We start from the raw sequence: 21956 nt of genomic DNA, 5'->3' as shown, positions 1-21956 counted from the left end.
GTTTGAGTGTATAGAAAAAACAATTTTAATTTCTGAATATCAGAACATTCCGCGTGAAATCCGAGACGCCCGTGAAATCAAACAGGGTTGATGTTGATCGTCAACAGAGTTCCACCATTTTGGACTTCTTGTTTTTGGCTAAACCACAGGGCTACATGACATATGTATAAGTATTCCCTAAGAAAGCGGCCACCTTACCCACTCCCTATCTTCTTCTCGCCTTGTCCTTCAGAGCAGAGTTTATTATGTAAAACAGTGATTAATTAGAAACAGTTAAGACAATGATAAAGTCACTTTTTAGGGAACGCTGTGGGTTATCTTTTGCCGCGATGGCTGGGCTCTTTAAACGGATCGTCCTGCACACAGAAAAACAGACAAACCCACCAATCAGTCAATCAAGGAAAAGTCTAATTGTCGGCTGAAATATACACACACAGCGTAAAATAAACGGATTGATCTTCCGACGGGTTTTGATGGACAGCAGGACACGCGGGTAAACTAGGTGGTGTTTCGGGATGCTATCTGGCACCGGATTAAATAACATCCTTTAAATAAGATGTTTTTTTCATTTTGTTGAAGAACAAATAAAGCCTCGGGGTTCCAATCATTCAGTAAATAATGGTTCAATCACAAGAGTAGTCGAGTATGACAGGCTTTAGGGTTTGACAATCATGTTAATGGCTAAACGTCACCCCCGGTGGCTTGAATGAGACTCTGTGCCACTAATCAATGATTACCGTGAATCCAAACGGGTTTATCTCCTTGTATAAAGATGGCACATGAGACGGTGACACCCAGAACACTTATCATGACAAGGGCTTTGTGTTAAAAACATGCCACCGCTTGAACACACCGCCGCAACTCCGCCTGACGTGTACTTCATGACCGAAGATAACACTTTGTCGGCAACAGGAAGTACTGACTGCTGGACTCTCACCTCGTCGTCACTGCTGTCAAACAGAACTCCTCTGGTTGACGCCCTCTGGCTCTGAGAGCTGTGCTTTGAGAATGACTGGGTGGCTGCAGCTCTGTGTTGAACAGGAAGCAGAACCATATTCACAAACGAGATAAAAAAAAAAAAGTGTTTTAAGTCCCTAAGAATAGGGAGAGCTACTTTATATTCCCGTCCGTATGCTACTATTGCTGCAGGCTCTTCAGAGACGTACCTCTGACTTGGTCGAGTAGTCATCATTTCTTCATCGGAGTCTTCAATTGTTAACTGTGGATACAGGAAGTGACAATGCAAGGTCGGAGGGTGCAAAAGTTCACATCCAACTGATTAAACTTGTGCGGCTGCTTGCGTTACTTCGTCTGCTGTAGAAGACTTGGCTGCTGCAGACCAGGACGATCTCTGGGTGGAAGTTTGAAATGCTAAAGACATGAACAGAGGAAAGAACAGAAGAAAGATATCATTGAGGGTATACACACGACAACGGTGATTGGAGGATCGCAGGGATGTCAATGTCATCCATAGTGAATCTGAAAAATGACCTGCGGTGAAATATCCTGAAATTCTCCAAACCAAAGATGACGTTGCTATATTACCCTTGGATTCCTTACAAGTATCGGGATTTCTAAATGTTGGGCAATGTTGGTCTAAAACAACATTATACTCACAACTTGAAATAAAGAGAATGAATAATACGTCAAGGTTTCACATAAGCTATCACCTACTTTACTTGCATGGCTTTTGTTAAACAAACTATAACTCTGTGTATTGTGTTGTTCTAAGTCATAAACAAGATGCAATCCACAAGGAAGAATATAATCCATCAGGTTGTTTTGTAGATCCTTCTAGCTTGATTCCTGACGTCCATTAGTCTACTTGATTTTACACTAATGTATTCAGTAACATATTTTAATTAATGTATTTATACATCTCCTGCGATTTCATAAGCTGACTGATCAAAATTTAACATGTGGCCTGGGTTATTTTATTTTATTTATTTTCATTTTATTTTTTCTCCCACGTAGTGTATGCAAGGCACAGAACATTATCCCAACTGTTCTGTGGTAACTATTGGGACACCAATGTAGCTTGGCCTATTTATGGTTACTAAGAAAGAAAAATTGAATGGCTTTTCATACTTTTTCTTTCTTTAGCTCGATATTTCCTTTTATGTGCAGGCCCACAGTGTTGCAGTATGTGGGGAAAAACACGCAGGAACCAATAAATATATTTGCGCCGTTTGTGTCCGCGGATATGAAGACCAACATACGATGTCCGACCTTGCATTATGCTCCCTCGCTGGGCTGTTGCCGTGGTTTTCTGTTGCCGGCCCCGTCCGGTAGGTTTGGGTTCAGCGCCTGAGGTAGGGGATTATGTAGGCGACAGGTGAGCGGGACTGGGGGGCCCAAGCAGCGCAGGCTCAACCTCAGCTGATTTGACGTTTGCGATCTCTCACCTCTTCCCCTGCCCCGACCCCTGCTCCCTCTGCCTCTGCCTCTGCCGGGCTGAGGGGGCGGGATGGTCTCATCGTCAGAGTACATGGTAACGTCACGGAACTCATCGACTAGGTCCGCGTCATTTTGTTCTCCTCCACGTGTCCCGCGGAGTGTTTTGGCTCTGTCGATTGCCTGATGAAGAGAGAGCAAATGACGCCAGACGCCGAGGCACGTGCAAGACTTAAGGACGGTGTATTTATTATTTTCTTACCTCTCTGATTTCATTCTCTTCTTCATTAGTGTTCTTCTTAGAATCCCTGAATCGACGGACCTGAAAGAGTCAATTGTGAACTCTTAAACTGACCTCTGCATCATCAGCTCCATGCCTGATCCCCTCCACTAACCTCCGTGTCTATGTCCTGCTCTGAGTTGACTCCTCTGGTCTGGAGGTGCCGCTGCGTTTTCTCAAGCTGGTAAGAAATCAGCTCTCCGATTGCATCTTTCTCATCTTTGTCGACAAACTCTTGGATGGCCCTCCCCATGCCCTGCTCTGTCAGCAGAGACAACTGCACGGTCTGCGCAGACAAGCATGATTCATCAGGGGTACACGTGTGACGTACAGGGCCGAGCGCGGACCGACAGATTATCCCGGCACGGTACCTGTTCTGCAGCCTCAAAGTATTTCTTCACCAGGTCCTCCACTCTCAGCCCCTCAGCTACTGTGGTTCTTAGCACCTTGCTATAATCAACAGTGACTTCGTCTAAAATCAAAACACGGGAACGTGTGAAGAGATTAGCAATTAAGATAAGTTAAGATAAACTTTAGTGATCCCCATAGGGAAAATTCTTTTGTCATAGCAGCATAACAGTATAGTGTCAATAGATATGAATATACATATAAAGAGTGAGATAATTAGAAAATCGCAAAAAACATCCGCAAATGAATAGACAGCAGAGAACAGCAACAGCAACAACGTCAAGGATAAGAATGGACAACGAATAAACAACAGAATGGGAAAAAAAAAATGGAGGAAAAAAAAGACAGTAAGGGTGAAAATTGTCCACCAAAACTAAAAGGCAATATAAACAGTGACAATTGCAATGACAAGAATAAAATAAATAAACAAAAATGGGTAGAATAAAAAAAAAAAAAAAGACATGACACGTGAATGAGGTGAGGTAGCGGTTCAGTTGCTATGGCGGGTATCAGTCAGTGTTCCTTCTGCAGCACACCTTTGTTTTCTTTTTTCTCACGACTTCTGAGAAAGTGAATGAGGTCTTTCGGGTTGGCGACACGGTCCACAAACTTCTGACTGAAACGAGATGTGTTGAATGTCTCGAACCCCCCGCTGTAGTCCACCTGAGCAGGGAGACAGTGATTACATTCACATCGGTCGCGCCCCAACACTCCAATGGGCCTCTCCTACCCTGAGGCGAATTAAGGGCTTTTCCGGAGTGCGTGGACAGCCCAGACGTTCTCGCTCCGCTTGGTCTAGCATTTCACAGACCTGCAAAGGAAGTGACAGAAGGATAATCATGTGTGTCAACTACTCGCATAAGACTGGCATTGTGTAGTTAATTGCGCAATAAGTCTTTGTGTACCTTTGCGTGGCATAAATTCTCCACCTTCTTGGTGACGTTGGGTGTGTCCACCATAAACATGTCTTCGTAATCAGCCAGCACCACATCCTGGATAAAGAACTGACGCACCGTCTTCAGTGGGATCGCCTTCATATTCATGTGACGACCCTTCACCATCAGCAGCCCGATCTGCCTGGAAACACACAAACAGGAAACTGGGACTTCTGTGCCCATCGGTTTGGAGTGCGTGGTGTGTCTACGTGCGACTTGTTTACTTCTTGGTTGCTTCTCCGGGAGACAGGGATGTGGCGACAGAGCTGCCAGGCTGCGACACGTAGAAGAGTTGCTGTTCATTTTTGGTCGGATTTATTAAACACTCATGTTCGTGACCCCAAACCACCAGGTCCAGGAAATCATCTAGGAACTGCTCGGGAATGTAGTTTGTGGGACCGTGCTTGCTCCTAGAAAGAATATACACAGAAACAAAGAAAAAAACACTGAAAATCAGGGGGGAATGACCGTTTGAAAATGGCTTCCATTCTGACTCCGTAAATTTAGGCACCTGATGTTTTCAACACCCAACATTTGGAAAGCATTTCAACAAGCATTGTATCTTGTTCCGCAGGACAGGCACATCCCACACGACGAGGGAACAGAGTGCTTAAAGCCCCTGTTGCAGTTAGCATGATGTGGGGTCCACCTGCGATTTCAAATAATCACAGAGGTCATCTGTGATCTTATCTGTTATTTACCTTCGTAGCTTAAAACGTCCGTACTTCATTCATGGTCAGGCTTTGCTGAACCCATCTTGTTTCAAGTCAACAGCTTTTGAGTAAAGCTCAGTCTTTGCTACTTCCTATGCAATGTGCTGCGGTAAACACAGACCTTGTGTGGTATATTCATCCTCTGCTGACAGTATTTGATCTACATGTATATGTGATGAATTAGTTTGCTGAGTTTAAAATGCTGAGATCCCGTCATGAATGTTTGCACCTGTTCTGGTGAATGGTGAACAGGCTAAACCACTCATCTTGGTCTTCTCTGGGACGGAGCATCGTCACCTGGTTGTTGAGAAACATCCTGTACAGACGCTCATCTGGGATAGAACCTGCAGACGCAGACACGTATAAGCAAGAGCCACTAAAAACAAGCTTAACTTTTTAATATCAACCTGGCAAAAGACTTTTTAGACAATTACCCAATAGGTGAATCAACCAGCCTCAATCAGATGTACTTACCAAGACCATATAATGCGAGTTTAGTCTTTCCTTTTTGCATTAGGATGGGGCTGATTTCTATCCTCTCAACCGACTGGGAGTGTCCAAAGTGATTTACGAGACCAGAGGCACTGAGAAGATCCAGCGCACACAAACCTTCAGCCTTGAAAACGGATAAAACAAAGTAGCCATGAGCTGCATGGCCATTTCCACAAAAGTAAAATGTTCTGGTGTGCAATTATTTTATAAAGTGAAATATCTCATTAAGCATTATCTTTATTGCTACACTCATCTGAATCTGAATCTACAATTTCATGAAACCATGAGGTTTCATTCATACTAAAAAAATATATATTCGTAAACACATATGTCATTAAAACAGATTTTTTTTTTTAATAACCCCCATCAAGCAATCGTGATAAAGTAAAAGGCTGCATGTTGAATGAACTGAGATAAATTTAAACTCTTGTTTCAAATGAAAAAAAGGAATAATAATCGAGATGCGGGTATTAATTTTTGAATGGAATCATATGTTTTTATGGAATCTGTCTCCCTTCTGAGGCAAACCAGTGGAAAAGAGTAATATACTTTTGGCCTTACACTCGTGTTGTGCGAAATAACCTACCCCAGTTGGGTCATCATGGTTGCCATGAATACTGAATACAGGGATTGAGATGTTGAGATTCCCGTCCTGGTAATTGACCCACGGGAACCTAAACGCGTCAACAAATCATTTATAGCATTGAGAAACATCTTATCCAACAAGAACGCAGTGTTAAGCAAACTTGTGCATTAGCAGGCAGGTACTCACTGGGTGGTGTTGAAATTAACAGTCTGGTCGCTGATTATATCAAAATGTATGGGCGAATCCCCCATGCAGTATTTCCGCAGCATAGAGATGCAGGAATGGAGGCACCGTCGACTTGGCTTGTTCTCATGGAACAAATCCCCCCCCAACAGGATAAAATCTACCTGGGATATTTGAAAAGCAGACGGCATGCTCAAGATAAATAAAATTTTGATTTGTGACAATCTCTGAAATTCATAAGAGAAAAGATTCATTTGTCTAATAGTACTTGTTGCATCAAATCTCTCAATACCTGATTTGTCTTGGCACATTCAAGGATTTCTTCTAATGTGTTAAAGGAGTCATTCCCACGGATGGCATCTTTTTCAAGATAACCAAGATGAATATCTGTGGCGATCAGGATCTTAAAGGTATCCTCATCTTCCCTGGACAGCAAACACTTTATAAATACTGAGAATTATACGAGTTACATCACGTTTGGATTGACCAAACAGCATATTACCCTGATATTAACATTACTCGTGATATTTTAGGGTCAATCATAAAACAGTTCAGGGATTTCTTTAAGAACAAGGCTTGCAAAAGACTTACAAATCGTTACCGATGGACATGGTGATGCGGGGAAAAGAGACACGGGGCTATTGCTGAAAAACAGTGACACACCTTTTTAAAAGTTTGCATTTGGAAGATGTGCAGACACTGATATAGCGTGTGATGGGGCGGGGGCAAGGCACAACGTGTCTGCCATGCATGCAAATAAATCCAAACATATGTCAGCGAGAACAAAAGTAATACACTTTATAGTGGACGGTGAGATACATTAGCTTTTTATCTACTAACAGGATAGGAGCGGTTTATTAGTGAGGATAGCAAATCATGACGCTAGCTTTCGTTTCTGCTAGAAGTCAACGAGAGGGAGCTTTTAGCAAACCAAAAGACTAACATAAACACGAGTTAAACTTAACTGTACACAGTAACATGACCATATTATTTGTAATTGTAATTCATAAATTAATAAATGTACATTACATGCAGGTGCCCTCGGCGCTTGAATTTATGGACTAAATTCGCCAACAAATATCCCGGCAAGTATTGCAAACGTTTTCCCCGCCCTCCCCATGTGAATCACGGTTATTGTAGTTTTAATGCGAACCATTGCGCCTTTAAGGACATTGTCCACAAGGTAATAAAAACTACAATTCCTGTGACGAAAAATTGTGCGCTTGTTTTTATTACAAGGACACACCGAAGTAAGTAGCTCCTCGTGTATGGTGATGCTTAGTTTAACCCCGCCTATACGGGATAAGACGGTATATATAACAAACAAAGCAGTCTGAAACCATGGATCGTGTTTTGTTTTTTTTCTTAACACACGACCAGTGGTCGCTCGGTTCAGAGGAGGGAACAAAGTCTCGGAAGATGCCGCCAAACCCGGCATAGCTTTATTCAATTTAATGACTTAAACTAAATCGAGCACATTTAGAATTTGCAATCTCGTTTGACACCAACGAGAGAGTGAATTTGTGGTACTTCGATGGAGACGCAGTCAAAAACATCTGCTGATGCCGCGAAGGAGGAGGTCTGTTAGCTCGATTACACTTTATCACATACAAGTTTGAAGGGAATATCAAAGGCTGACACCTTTATAGAAATAAGGGAATAATAATTATTTATCAACGTATTTATTTTTGTTTCATAGCTTTCCATTGTTGCCTCGGGGTTAGCTTGACTGTCAACATATAATACAGTTAGTTACAGTTGCTGCTAACTTATCTGGCTAAAGCGTTTCACTTCATGTCATTATTTTGACAATTAATGTTATTAATTTTAATTAATTTAATCCCATTCCAGTGGTCACATTTATGTGCTAAAACTCTTGTTTACAGCTAACGATCGTGTTATGCTTGTACTGATAAACAGTACATGGAGAAGTTTATAATATATTTGGCCATCTGCAGGAGCTGCAACCACCACCCACTGGAGCTGACAGCCTATCATTGCCATCTTACAAGGAATATCCAGCTCATTATCCATTTTTAAACAAACTTGTGTATCGAAACCCTAAAACTTGTCGCTCACCATCATCCAGCAAGGCCCTACCGGAGACAAGCTGTGCAGGTAACTTTTTTAGTGTTTTGCGCGCGCGCGCGCGCGCGCGTGTGTGTGTGTGTGTGTGTGTGTGTGTGTGTGTGTGTGTGTGTGTGTGTGTGTGTGTGTCTTTTCTCATTCAAAGTATTTATTCAGGCATTGCAGTGTTTGAATGCTCCATGGTAACAGAGTGTGCAACATGATGCTATGCTATCCTAATGTCTCATCTGCACTGACATCTATGCAGTGCATCGCCTTATCCTCTCATGGCATTTAAAAATCATGATTTTATTTGTTTCATGTTCAGACATGTGCTCTAATGACATTTGAATCTAATGCTATAACTCATGCTTGTTATATTTGTATAATTCACGAGCATGCGTGTGTGTGTAGCAATCCTATCCGCTCTGAAGAACCTTCAAGAAAAGATCCGGAGGTTGGAGTTGGAAAAGGGGAACGGAGAAGTCAGTCTGCAGGCTATGAGAGCACGTGTGTCGCATCCACAGAGAGACAGAATGACGCAGAAACCCTCAACCAGTCAAACGGACAGCGAGGGAAAGCCAGGCGGCCAGTCCAACTGCAACCAAGGTGAGATGCTGGATGGGGATATAATATGATCTGCCGTATCCAACCGTTATCACATTCTCCAGTTACCGTTCACATCATGCTAATTTCCTGATTTGCTGTCTCTTCATATGCTGCGATGGCCGCTTCAGTATTGATCACCCACCTCGCTGCTGCGGAGTCTCGCTGTGTGAAGCTGGAACGCCAGCTGGACCACATGAAGAGGATGCTGCGCAACGCCAGGGCTGAAAGGACAGATCTACTCAAGCAGCAGGTTAGCCCACTGTTCCTTCATTCTGTGGCAGATGAGGGTTCTGTTCATTTACACAATTAATACGGATGGAATAATTACATGCTTTTGAGGAAATGGGGGCGGCGTTACGCAGGAGGTAGAGCAATCGTCTTGGAAACCGAACAACCGGTTTGATTCCCGGCTCCTTCTAGTGTGATAAAGTGTTGTTTAGCAAGACACTGAAACCATAACTGGTCCCATGGCGCTGATAGATGGCACCCGACTAATGGGTTCATTGCAGAGACGGAATTTCCCCACCATAAAGTATAAAATTAATTATTAATCTCGCTTTTTACCCCCACCCCCAGGCCTCCATGGAGTCAGCCAGGTCAGCTGGTCAACAACCTGACATCGCAGGTGAGCATGCCCATTTGGAAAAGCTGGAGCGCCTGGAGCAGGAGTACCTCAGGCTCACGCGCACTCAGAACCAAGCAGAGGTACATACTTGGGCATGAATTATAGCCCGTAATTAAAAAAAAAATGCAAAAAAAAAAAAAAAAAAACAAATCCTGGAGCCATGCCATAATTATGATTAACAGTTGTTCAAAGATAATATAAAAAAGATTGTGTATCTGTGTTGAAAAGTAATTCCTCTCATCTATTGTGACAAATTTGTTTTAAAAAAAAGTATTTATAATTTTTTTTTTTTTTTTTTTTTTTTACTGTTTTTTTCTGAACGGTCACGGTTCCTTTCTATGCCAGAGAATGTTGTAAATTTCATTTCACAGGAAATGTTTGTTCTGCTTATGACATTAAATATGAAAAGGTGTCTTTTTCAGGCAAAGATTCACCAGCTTGAGTTGAAACTTGAGGAAGAGGAGCACCAGAGGAAGCTTGTTCAGGATAAGGCCAACCAGGTACGTGAGCAAAACTTTTGTCTTGGTTATGCTCTCTAACAGAGGTGACTACTGGTATCTTAATCATTTATTTATAAGCAGACAGAAAAATAAACTTTTTCCCGTTGTCTTTATCCAACAAATATTACCACTTAAGTGTTCGCCTTTGTGTGTCACTGCACCTTCGCTCCTCAGTTGCAGTCTGGCTTGGAGGCCAGCAGGATCCTGGGCCAGTCGGCGTCACCCCGGCCGTCCACCGCACCGTCCAGGGAAAAGAAGTGTGATCTAAAGGTGAAGATCTCAGAAGGCTCAGAGTTTAATGTCGGTTTCCAATGCAAACATTGTACATTTTCCAAAACCATCAGTGAATTCACGGAAACACAAAATGAGAAGGTGAAGGCAATCCTGTGTCGTGCATGTGGACGTCTCCATCGGGATCACGAGTCTTTATGTTACTTTTGCAGAAATCTGCGACACAACCACACTACCGATTAAACCTCAGAGACGTCCCCTTCGTCACCGGAACGGTACGAAACGAGACGAATCTGAGATTTCCCGCCGCTCTTCACTTACTTTGGATCACTTTTCAATTTTTCCTCCCTGATGTTCAGTCCGTAGGCGGCAGTCACTCGGTCAGAGCAAACGTCCAGTCGGTTTTGTCTCTCCTGAAGCAACATCAGCCGCACCTCTGCAACAACCGCGTCCTCTCCCACCGGCCGCGGCCAGACGGTGGCCTCCGGAGACACTCGGACATCTCCTCTTCGTCCTCCTCGTCCGCCAGCGGGGAGGAGCTGTCCGAGCTTCTGCAGGCGCTGCAGGAGGAGCTCCGGCTAATGAGCTTGTAAGTTTCAATTGCGTGTGTTACATTTTCGGCACGAAAAAAAAACGCACACTAAAAATGCTCCAAAAAGAAAAGATGATTTGTTTTACATAAAACACAAAAACCATATTCCCGCATTCATGACGTTTCGAGCAAAACATAGGCTCTTCCTCAGATGCTTAGCGGAGATGTGTGTGTTTTGTGTTCTATGTCAAATAAACCATCTTTTCTTTTTGGAGCATTTTTGGTGTGCAGATTTTTTTAAAACTCTTACTTAGTCACCTTTTTTTTGGGATCCGGCAGCCATCCCTAACTGGGTGGCAGATGTGCGTGTTTTCCTTTTCAAGCTCTTTGATTTTCATCATGTTATTTTATCCACTTCCACATATTTTCCAAGTTAAATTAAAAATGCCTATGGGAATGCCGGAAGCCAGATGCACCTGCCTTCGCCCGGTCAGACAGATTTTTAAGAGGAAAAAACTTCACATCCTGCGTGTCTTGCAGGGAGCAGGATGACCTGATAAGGCAACTGGAGGTCAGTATTTCTCAGCAGGAGAGAAAACAGCTTCAGAGGGAACAAGAGAGGCTGCTTCTGAAAATGGAAAGGAAAGGCGAGCAAATCAGCAAACTCTACAAACACAAAACACAGGTAGATTTCTTTTTTTGTTTTGTTTTTTTTTGAGTCAGTTAGTGAGATGCCTCCGCTCATGACTGCCTGGACCGCGCTTGTCCGCTCCAGATAAAGAAGATAAGGAAGGAAGCCCACGCGAGGCGGCCGAGCAGGAGCGAGGCGTCCACCAGAGGCTGCCCTGCGCGAACCGTCAACCTCAAACCGGGGGAGAGGAGCAAGAGGAACCTGCGACTGCTGAGGGAGATGAAGGCGCTGCAGACCTCGCTGCGGTCCTGAAAGCCGGATCTGATCCTGATCCACCGGGGGAGCGTCTCCTACTTGAACACCCTTGGATTTATTATTCAAAGAAGTGTTATCTTGTGACCCAAGACTTGTTTTTTATCGTCCTCAATCGACTTTGATTGGTTAGCTCTCCGTCATCCTCATGTCACGTGACTCATGTGAGTCTTGTCGAAGTGGTTTCGCTGCCGGGTTGTTTCGCACGGCTGCTGGGGCTTCCCCACCAGCGGAGGGTGCTAACGTCAGTCATCTTTAAGTGAACAATTAGAGAATTTCGGTAGTTATTATTTATAAATGACCCGTCGTTACACGGACTGTCAAAAGGAAGTGAATCAGGCGGTGCTTTCTGTAGGAGAGAAAGGCAGCGAGAGGAGGCTTCTTCTTGCTGCACATTTAAATCCTTTTTTCTAAAATACATTTTAGTCATGAAATTATTTTGGACAAATCTATTGATAAAGGTTCAACTGCAGTGAGACGCTTCTTTTGTACTGCGCACGCTTAAAAGCCTGGACTAAGAATCTGTTTGTGTCGCGTGACTCCACTTATTTTACCCTCTTGTAATCACAACTCTGCGGCTTCCCTCGAATCTGAGAGGTCAAGAGAAAAGCAAAAAGTAAAACGGTTAAATAAACTGTTTCATTGAACCCTTTTTAACCTTCGGGCTGTGTTTGCTGTATGGAAATAATCAGATTATTAAAATGAGAACAGTTGCAAGTAAATGATACAGCGGTGTTTGTTGGGGTTCCCGCCCACCTCCACCTCTGACTGGACCCGGGATGTTGTTGGAAACAAGTACTGACACGACAACACACTTCCGCCTTTGTTTGTTTGTGTAGCTGCAGGGTCAGGGACGACCCACTTTCAAGACAGAAACCAGGGAAACGCCGGCGGGCCTTCACTATCAACCAAGCAGCCGCGATAATCGGCAATCTCTTTTGTGTTACTTTAACACTAGACTGGTTTGCTATGGATGATATTTTAATCCAGCGTGCCATTTCTGGCTTTACTTAGGTTCATAAATAATAAATGCGCCTGTCGCCGACGCTCTATTAATCTTGAGAATACACCGAACAGCAGCCTAATCCGAAGATATTAAGGTATGAATGTCAAATCCCCTGGAAATGCATTCATGAAAAGCCAATCTATAATAAGGCAGATTTTTTTTATTCTAACAACCTGAATGCGCACACTGCTGTTGTGAAAGGAAAATAGAATGCGGCAAACCTGAATAGGTGTTAAAACCCATTTAACTATAACATGTATGTATTTTCCACTTTCACACATGGAAGAAAATCCACCTTTTTAGACTGGAAAAAAAAAATACATAGGTCATGTTTGTGTTTTCGGAGCCTTTCCTTTTAGGTCACTGAGAGAAAAATGGACGAAGATTAATAAATAATTGAGTCCGATGACGCTCACGAGGACCGAGTCGGTGTCCACAATTGTCCGTAAAAGGGGTTGTCACCTGCCGGCGAGTATCTCGCTCCAAAGTGAGAAGAATCCAGATACCCGATCCTCGCCGCAGAGGGTCCTGTGTCTCATCAGTGCTGACCGGGGCCCGGATTTCCATGGTTGGGTGAAAACAACACCTGTAACCAGAGTCATCTGTTTGTTTGGTCAGGTGTGATAAAATCGGTCTTTGTGAGGGTCCGGCGGAGAACGCCGTGACCCGGATGCCTCGCGCTTGGTCCCGTTGGGAATTTCTCCTCGAGAACCGCTAACGGGTGTTGTTTCTGGACGCCAGCTCAGGGATTCTGGCCTCCTCCTTTGCTGAGTTGGCCAGAACCGGTCTGTTGGTGTAAATGTCGTCCACGGGCAGAAGAAACGTCACGGTTTTTACTTTGGCCCTGAAAGAAAAAAAGAACGGCGATCGCGCGGGTTGCCTTGACGACGAAAGGAAAAGCTGAGCCCCTGCTTACCTGGTTTTGTGGACGTATTCCTGCAAGGAGTGCCTGTTGGTCACTTTCCCCACCTCTCCTTTCAACGATGACGACGATGAGTTTCCAAAAACGGCGCTCCCGTGACGGACCTCTTGTTGTAACCTGGTCCATCCAGAGTCACGCCCGGGTGCAACCTCTCTCGTGGCGGTTCTGGAGAGGTTGGAGCTGGTGGAGTACCTCCGGACGGTCATGACAGCGGTGTTCTCTATGAAATAAACAAAATATTCATTCATCCATTGTCTAACGCATATCTTACTTAGGGTTGCAGGAGCGTTGAAGCTGATCCCAGCCCACATGCAGGGTGCACACACAAGTACACACAACACTTACTCATTCACATATTTGGACATTTTGAGTCTTCCTGCATGAGGAAACTCACGCAGGGAAGCAAAGAGACTCCACACAGAAGAGTCCCCTGTTAAAATCGAACCGGGGAACTTCTTGCCGCGAGGCAGAACCACTAAACACTGTGCCACCACAATTACAATAACTGCAACAATAATAATAATAAAATGATAATAATAATGATAATGATAATAATAATAATAATAATACAAATAAAATAACAATAATAACAATAATAATACAAATATAATAATAATAATCGGTGGCAAACAGTGGTGCACTTGTTAGCGCTCGGCCTCACAGCACAAAGGACCCTGGTTCGATTTTGACAAGGGGACCTCTCTGTGTGGGTTTCCTCCCACAGTCCAAAAACATGCAGCAGGTTAATTGGAAAAAAAATTGGGAAAATTGCCCCGAATCAATGAGTGAGTGAATGTTTTTTTTTTGTCTGTACAGTATATATGGCCCTGTGATTGACTGGCGACCAGTGTGAGGTGAACCCCACCCTTCGCCCTGTTTGCCCTGGAAGAACTTCCATAAGCCAATGAGGGAACAAAAGAATGAGCATCTTAAAGGTGACAAAAAGATAAGCTGTGCGTTAAGAGCCAGGAGAAAAGCAAACATCTGGGCTTCTTTTTATTTTACTTTGCACGTCGATGGATGAATGGATGAATGGATGCATGGATGGAATTGTAGATGAATGGACGGATCAACAGACAGACAGACAGATAGACAGATAGACAGATAGATAGAACTGCTGAACGTGCACTGAAATAGAATAACTAGTACAAGAAAATATTACAGCAGCTTCAATTTCATGAAGTAAAAGATTGATTCCAGGAAATCTTCACTCTCCGCCTTTTAACCTCCTAAGGCTTAGTGAACACATACGTGAACGGCCCTTACTAGCTCTTGTGTCCACAAGCGTGTGCACTGTGGAATTATGGGTGTTTTGGAGACATATGTGGGCAAAACAACGTTTTATCATTTTTTTTCAATAGTTTTAACTGTCCAAAAGGGGCAAAATGGATTTTTAACATGTTGTTTTTACTCTATGATATTCAAAACATGTTCAAAAATGTGTATATGTGTTATCAGTACATGCAAAAGCAGTCAGGGATAAAACTGCTGTGTTCAAGTTGGAAATAAAGAGTTTTTCATTCTGTTACACTAAGGTGACTTAATTGTGTTTTGTGGAAGTTTGGAACAAGAGTTCACATATAGGGACATCATTTTTTCTCTAAAAGTATATCATATCAAAATTAGGTTCCAATAAGCCCAAATAGCAAAAAGAAATAAAAAAAAATGCATGTAAAAAAAAAAAAACAGCTTAGGCCTTAAGGGGCCGGTTTTGCGTTTCTTACCCTGGCGCGGCGCGTCCAGGAGCGGCGCGGACGCGTTCCGCCGGAGGCTGCCGCCGGGGTTCCCCGCTCCGGAGGACTCACCGCCCGGCCGCGGGTCACCGCCTCCACCGCCGCCGCGCAGGACGCGGTTCTCCGCTTCCAGCTTCTCGATCTCGTCTCGCAGCTCCAAGACGAGCCGCGCCAGGACGCCGGCGCTCTGCATGGCGCCGCCGCGGGGCCACAACCACGGCTTCCCGGGGAGCGGCGGCGGGGGGTCTCGCAGGAGAAGGTGACGGTGCTGCTGGGGTTTTAACATCCTGATCCAGGGTGTCTTTTTTTTTTAATTTATCTTTTCACCCTCCCACCCCCTGCGTCTGCCTTTAAATCTCAGTCCAGATCTTGTTCTGAGGAGGGTGGATTATGTCGCCTTTCACCACCTCGCAGCGGCGGCGATCGACTGAAGGCGCGCCGGGGAGGGAGGGAGGGAGGGCGGATGTTTTATTCATCGGCTCCGGCGTCCCGTTTCAGGAGAACCGCCGGTGGAGGGGGGCGGGAAATGAAACCCGCTTTGAATAGCTCCCCGTGGCGCTCACAACTCCAATGGGGTGTTTTATACCCTAAAAAAACAGATAGGGATTTCAATTAGCATTAATATGGGGGGGGGGGGGGGGTAAAGTTGATGAGCCATGTAATAAAGTTATGGGAAAGAGAAGTGGAAACTAGTCTGAGAGCAAAAGTAAGCATTTGTGAACAGCAGTGTGGCTTCATGCCTAGAAAGAGTACTACAGATACAGAATTTGCTTTAAGAATGCAAATATAGAAGTACAGAGAAGGTCAGAGGGAGCATAGCACTTTTGTAGACCACGAAAAAGCGTACGACAGGGTGCCGAGAGAGGAACTCTGGTATTGTATGAGGAAGTCTGGAATGGCAGAGAAGTATGATAGACTGGCGCAGGACATGTATGCTTGCTGTGAGACTGGTGAGGTTTGCTTTAGGTGTAACAGAGAACTTTTAAGGCGGAGTTGGGATTTCATCTGGAATCAGCTCTGAGCCCCTTCTTGTTTGCAGTGATGATGGACAGGCTGACAGATGAGGTTAGACAGGAATCTCCATGGACCACGATGTTTGCAGATGATATTTTGATCTGTTGTGAAAGCAGGGAACAGGTTGAGGAAAATCTAGAGAGGTTGAGGTATGCGTTGGAAAGGAGAGGAATGAAAGTTAGATGCAGCAAGACAGAAGATATATGTGTGAATGAGAGGAACTCAGCTGGAACGGTGAGGCTCCAGGGAGTGGAGATCAAGAAGATGGAGGATTTCAGGTATTTGGGGTTAAGAACAGCAGGGAGTGTGGAAAAGAGGTAAAGAAACGGGCTCAAGCAGGTTTGAGAAAAGTTTCACAGGTACTATGAGATAGAAGACTATCAGCCAGAATGAAAGGAAAGGTGTACAAGACCGTGGTGAGACCAGCGATGCTGTATGGACTAGAAACAATGACAATGACCAAAAGGAAGGAGGCAGAGCTCGAGGTCGCATGGATGAAGATGTTGAGGTTCTCTTTGGGAGTGACCAGGATGGACAGGATCAGTAATGAGTCCATCAGAGGAACAGCTAGATGTTTTGGAGAGAAGGTCAGAGAAGCCAGACTGAGATGTTGGGTCACGTACAGAGGAGGGAGAGTGAATATATTAGTAGACGGATCCTTGATTTGGAGGTTCTGAGGAAGACCAAAGAGAAGATTTATGGACGTCGTGAGAGAGGACAGGAAGGTAGTTGGTGTGAGGTCCGAATCCACTTCCTGTCTGGGTGCTCCTGGAGCGGCCCACCTAAAACGGGATCATGACAATCTGACAGTTCACAAAAACAACAACGTGAAAGGTTATTTTCACACATTATCATCATTTAACAAAGACGCCGGTGTAAATAAAGAACTAATTCTGATCATAAGTACATTTTATCGAATTTTCTGAGTACAATTTGCACTTGTGCTTTGTGAGTTGCACACTCAAAGCTGCAATCAACCTTAACTTGCACATCTCGCCAACACTGTTTACATTGCTAACACTGTTTGCATTTCCCTGCACTGTTAACATCTGGTTACAACAGCATTTTTATTATTATTGTTTATTTATCATTACTTATCTGGATGCACTGCAGACAGCAAATTTAGAATTTCATTCACTAATTTCCCTGGAATCTTGGAATACTATTTAGTGTGTATATTCTTTATACATGGATTTTTTTTTTTTTATCACTACGTCACTTTCATTGTTCTTATTTTCGATATTTCTTTTAAATTTTTCTTTTTTGTATATGGTGTCCTTGGGTGTCAAGTAAGGGGCCCTAAATAAAATGTATTATTATTATTATTATTATTATTATTATTATTGTTATTATCATTATCATTATTATTATCTACAAAAAATAGGTATTTAAAAGAAACAATAAAAGTGACAAAGTGGTAAAAATAAGAAAATAAATATTATTTTCAAACGCTAGACATTCGAGTCCTCAATCACCTCAAGTATGAGAACAGACACCAAAACGACAAGGATAAGAACAGAAACAGAGTGACAATACCAATATAAAAATGACAAAAAAATAAACATGATGCAAGTGGAGTGACACCAACAAAGATAAAAATAGAAAAATAATAACATATAACAATAACAATAATGTAATTAATTGCAATTAATTACATGCTAACCATTATTCCATGCATTGAGTAATGTCAATATTTCCTTTTTGCAAATTGTGACTCATTCATATAACAGCGATTGTGTGTGTGTGTCTGTATGTGTGTGTATGTGTGTATATTGTAGACGTGCAATTGGATCCCATTGGCAGTGAGGTTTCATTCATTCAAGCCAGAGTCGATGACACACGGCGCCCTAATCCCGGGGAAATTAAAGATGCCTTTCCGACTCGCTCCGTGAAGACTCGGGTGGAGCGTCGAGGTTGGAGGACATGCCGGGGGAAGGGACGAGAAAAAAAACTTAATTTGAAAAAAAAATTAATCAGTGACGGGGGAAACAAAGAATCACTGCGACGGGAAAATCAAAACAGACCGGCGGAGGCCGAAAGAGGGAGAAAATGAAAGATTACGGTAGCCGGTCCGGGTGGGCTTCAGCTAGAGGAAGTTGTAAAACGGATCAGATCGTATGAAATCAGTCATATATTGAAATACTATATATTTCATTGAATGGAACTGGAAGTTGGTTTGAAACCTTGCACATCTAGAGTTACCAGGTTCTGCAGACTGTGACCTGGACTGAATACCGGCGGCTCAGAGCAACCCGACCCCTCCGCGGTCTGGCTGCTGGAATGGAGACCGGCGCACACAGCGGTCCGCGGCGGGGAGAAACCCAATCGCCCCCCTCTTTCTGCTTCACAAAATAAGCTTCGGAGCGGAGGATGGAGGACGGAGGACGGAGGGGAAGAGTGGGGCGAGGAGCCGGAAGGGAAAGAGTTTGGGTTTTTTGTGAGGAGTTAGAAGGCCGGCGAAACTGAATCCGAGAGAGAGAGAGAGAGATGCCTACTTTCAGAGAAAGCTGAATGCCAACATCTTTTAACAACTTCTACCAGTTTGGGACCGGTTAACCTGATTTGCCCTAACTCAGCCACCGCATCAATAAGTAAACAGCCACTCCATTGGCGCTCTCTCTCTCTCTCACACACACACACACACATCATCCCGAGAAGACGGTTAGTCAGAACACCTACGATATAAAACCCATCTTCTTTTCATTTCACAGCAGTTCCTGAACTGCAGCCTCTCCCCCTCACACACTTATAAGTTTCTTTTTAAAAGAAGCCCATCCAGAATGTAGTCCGAACTAGATGTGTGTCATTCCCGAGTCGAAAACGCAGGGCGACGTGGTGGAAGCGTCGATTTGGAGGTCGGGGTCATCGATACATGTCGTACAAAATGTTTTTTTTCATTAGACCTTCTGGATCTTATTTTGAAAAACTACTATTTCTGCCTTCGCCTCCGCCTTATTGTAATTGCTTAATATAATGTGTAATCGTATTCAGATTAAATACTGTAACCTGACAAAAGTTTTTATCATTTGAAACCCCGCACCTCCAGCTGGTCCGCGGAAATATTTTCATGCATAAAACAGGTCCCTGGTACAAAAGAGGTTGGGGACTGCTGCTCTACACGGTGGGGATCAATAACATCTATCTTTATCTTATCTTATTATCTTTTATTATCTTCTCATCGGGCGATGAGAGGCAGAGTTCACCCTGTTGCCAGTCGATCGCAGGGCCACATGTGTAAACATATGACTTTACACAAATCTTATAGTATTCACATCTTCATTCAAATGCCAGATAGAAACAAATGACTCATTCATTCACATGGCAAAACAAAGCTGCACATACATTGAGATCTCTCTCTCTCTCTCTCTCTCTCTCTACATATATATTTGCACACATACATTTTATATATATATACAAACAAGTTTATACATATATATATGTGTGTGTATATAAACTGTATATACAAAGATATGTATGCACACATGCTGATACCATTCTGTTCATTTTCAGTTATGCTATCTCCACCTAATAATGAGCATATCTATCTATCTATCTATCTATCTATCTATCTATCTATCTATCTATCTATCTATCTATCTATCTATCTATCTATCTATCTATCTATCTATCTATCTATCCATCTATCCATCCATCCATCCATCCATCCATCCATCCATCCATCCATCCATCCATCCATCCATCCATCCATTTCTACTTCACTGGTACATTTCCTTTTCTGTGACTGTTCGTCATCATTGCGTCGGTATGATGTCGTTCCTTCACTTCCTGCCTTTGAGCAACAAAAGTGTGTGTCAGTAATACCTGCCGCCCGGTCTTGGATGCCGCAGTAACAGCCGCGACGAGCTTCTGAGCGGAAAAAGGACCTGAAATCGCACATATCATGAAGTTGCAGAGATACGACTGTTACCACAGCATCGACGGGATGGTGGTTCCGGAAGAATAAGAATAAAATCACTGATTGACGAGTTTTTTTGTTTTTTTTGACAATAACAAAATTTTATTTAAATGTTATACATAAAACTTTAGTTTTCCGTTCCTTTTTTTTTTTTTTTCTCAGCTAAACAAATATTTATATATTGTATATTTTATAAAAAAAAATTCAAACATTTTAAATATTAATTTTTCTTATATACATTTCAAAACAGCACAGTGAAATAATAACAGTAACAATGCGATCTTGGTCGTAGAAATGTTACAAAACATAATCTTTCCGTTTTGAAAAATCGGGCGAGCGGACGTTCCCGTCATGTTAGCGAGGGGTACAAAGTCCCGATGCGGAGCTGCTCTACATTCAGACAGGAACTGGAGTTGCGTTTCGAGTTCTAGAACCTGCGGAGAGTCGACGGTGAAATTCCTTGAAAAAAGACTTTTAAAAAGAAAAAACTGTCGTCGAAGAAAAAGAAGACGCACCGGAGAGCTACGCTTTTTACAAATATAGCTGAACCCACCCCGAGCTCGGAAAGGTCACGGTTCTCTAAAAAAAGGGAACGGGGGGGTGGAGAGAAAGCGCGATGCTTGTGTGCGGCCGTGCACGCTCATCATCTCACGCGCGCAAAGCCGATCGGTCGGGTTTGAAAACCGAAACCAATGAGATCTAACAGTCCAGCAGCCCGGTCTCTATTGTAGATATTTAAACATTCAACGACGGGACGACAAACTATCACAACCACAGTCTACACCCTTGTTTTCTCTACGCTCGCCACCGGCAACTGTTCCACAAACTACCATCAAACACAAGCGGGAAAAAAAAAGAAGAAAGTGGGGGGGGGTCTCTTCGAGACTCGAACCGGCGATCCGGATAGAGGGACGGTTTCAAGGTGCTCGTCGTGCGTCCGCCGCCGCCGCCGCCGGAGCACGCCGGCCCGTTCAGTAAACGCTGTGCCGCTCCGTTCCTGGCTGTCTCGTGTGAGGGATCTGGACAGGGTCAAAGATAAAAAAAAAAAAAAAAAAAAAAAAAAAAGAAAAAAAAAGAAAAGCTGGCGTTGGAATCGGGACAAAATTCTGAAAGTCGGTCATTTTCAGCTCATGGGAGACGAAACGATGAGAAAGAGAGAGAAAGGCGGGAAGAATTCTGGAATGAGCGCATATGAAGAAGCCACGTGGATGACGATGGAAGGAGGTGAGCAACGTCTGGAAGAACAACACAAGTTGGAAGAAGGGGTGGGGATGGCGGGAAGCTCCGAGGTCAAAGCGAGACCTGTTCGTTCATGATGCCGGATAACTCGGTCAGCATGTCCCGATAGTGGGCTTTCATTTCCTCCTGGTACTCCAGCTGGTCCTCCTTGATGAGCCGCTCGTTGACGTCCAGCGCCTGACCGCAGGCTTCGGCGAATTGCCTGCGGCGGAAGACAAAGAGCGTTGACTCGATGTGAAAAAGCCGAGACGCCGACGCGCGGTCGCTCGGGGGGAAACTGCTTCGCCTTGCGAGTTAAGAAGGTGCGGTTAAAAAAGCTACGGCCGTAAAATGCTGCCTGCGTCCCGCTAATGCTAAACCAGACCCCAAGGAAACACCCACGTGTGATTACGGGGCACCGGTGGACAATAATATCAAACGATAGACTACGGAAGATGTGCGATTCCCAGAACGTGGTTGAATCCAGGTGGTCTGTGGATGCAAGCTGACACACCTGCACAAAAACAGCCCTGGGATTTGCCGTAACAGGGTCCTCGGAGCACAAAGCCTGCAAAGGACTTCAGAATTTTTTTGAGAAATCCAATATATTATTATTATTATTTATTCATTCATTCATTCATTCACAAAT

General features: G+C 43.7%; 4 protein-coding genes across 12 annotated transcripts in view; 1 reads left to right on the top strand and 3 right to left on the bottom strand.

Moving 5' to 3' along the window:
- Nucleotide 1: 1 nt before the first annotated feature.
- Nucleotides 2-7063, bottom strand: mre11a (MRE11 homolog A, double strand break repair nuclease). Of its 3 annotated transcripts, none has more exons than XM_086164812.1 (20): nt 7021-7063; nt 6583-6635; nt 6284-6416; nt 5995-6155; nt 5809-5896; nt 5205-5346; nt 4960-5074; nt 4242-4427; nt 3988-4159; nt 3813-3893; nt 3619-3745; nt 3046-3146; nt 2790-2960; nt 2657-2716; nt 2406-2577; nt 2230-2307; nt 1307-1371; nt 1167-1219; nt 938-1028; nt 2-356 (listed from the first exon to the last, which is right to left on the bottom strand). In XM_086164812.1, the coding sequence occupies exons 2-20, from the start codon at nt 6600-6602 to the stop codon at nt 315-317; spliced, it is 2058 nt and encodes a 685-aa protein (XP_086020938.1). In that variant the 5' UTR covers nt 6603-6635; nt 7021-7063; the 3' UTR covers nt 2-314. The 3 variants fall into 3 exon arrangements, with proteins under 3 accessions (XP_086020938.1, XP_086020939.1, XP_086020940.1); XM_086164813.1 differs by having other exon boundaries at nt 7016-7045; XM_086164814.1 differs by lacking the exon at nt 7021-7063 and having other exon boundaries at nt 6583-6970.
- A 279-nt stretch (nt 7064-7342) lies between these two features.
- cep57 (centrosomal protein 57) lies at nt 7343-12215 on the top strand. The gene is made up of 11 exons (XM_086164161.1): nt 7343-7570; nt 7950-8109; nt 8473-8667; nt 8796-8917; nt 9244-9372; nt 9715-9792; nt 9967-10062; nt 10236-10298; nt 10383-10612; nt 11096-11240; nt 11331-12215. The coding sequence occupies exons 1-11, from the start codon at nt 7526-7528 to the stop codon at nt 11496-11498; spliced, it is 1431 nt and encodes a 476-aa protein (XP_086020287.1). The 5' UTR covers nt 7343-7525; the 3' UTR covers nt 11499-12215.
- An 897-nt stretch (nt 12216-13112) lies between these two features.
- Nucleotides 13113-15465, bottom strand: LOC147224416 (uncharacterized). The gene is made up of 3 exons (XM_086164163.1): nt 15151-15465; nt 13421-13646; nt 13113-13348 (listed from the first exon to the last, which is right to left on the bottom strand). The coding sequence occupies exons 1-3, from the start codon at nt 15443-15445 to the stop codon at nt 13219-13221; spliced, it is 651 nt and encodes a 216-aa protein (XP_086020289.1). The 5' UTR covers nt 15446-15465; the 3' UTR covers nt 13113-13218.
- Nucleotides 15466-20160: 4695 nt separating this feature from the next.
- dock10 (dedicator of cytokinesis 10) overlaps nt 20161-21956 on the bottom strand; it is a 40769-nt gene continuing 38973 nt past the window's right edge. For all 7 annotated transcript variants that reach the window (XM_086164804.1, XM_086164810.1, XM_086164811.1 and 4 more), the window contains 2 exons: nt 21392-21530; nt 20161-21108 (listed from right to left, as the gene is read on the bottom strand). In XM_086164804.1, coding sequence (XP_086020930.1) covers nt 21061-21108; nt 21392-21530 — 187 coding nt within the window. In that variant the 3' untranslated portion in view covers nt 20161-21060. The remainder of the gene's footprint in view (nt 21109-21391; nt 21531-21956) is intronic.

Source organism: Fistularia commersonii, chromosome 18 (genome assembly GCF_037954325.1).
Source record: "Fistularia commersonii isolate RoL2024-O1a breed Wild chromosome 18, RoL_Fcom_v1.0, whole genome shotgun sequence".
NCBI classification, from domain to species: Eukaryota; Metazoa; Chordata; class Actinopteri; order Syngnathiformes; family Fistulariidae; genus Fistularia; species Fistularia commersonii.
The sequence above is the reverse complement of the archived record's forward strand: the minus strand, read 5'-3'. Positions and strand labels throughout refer to the sequence as shown.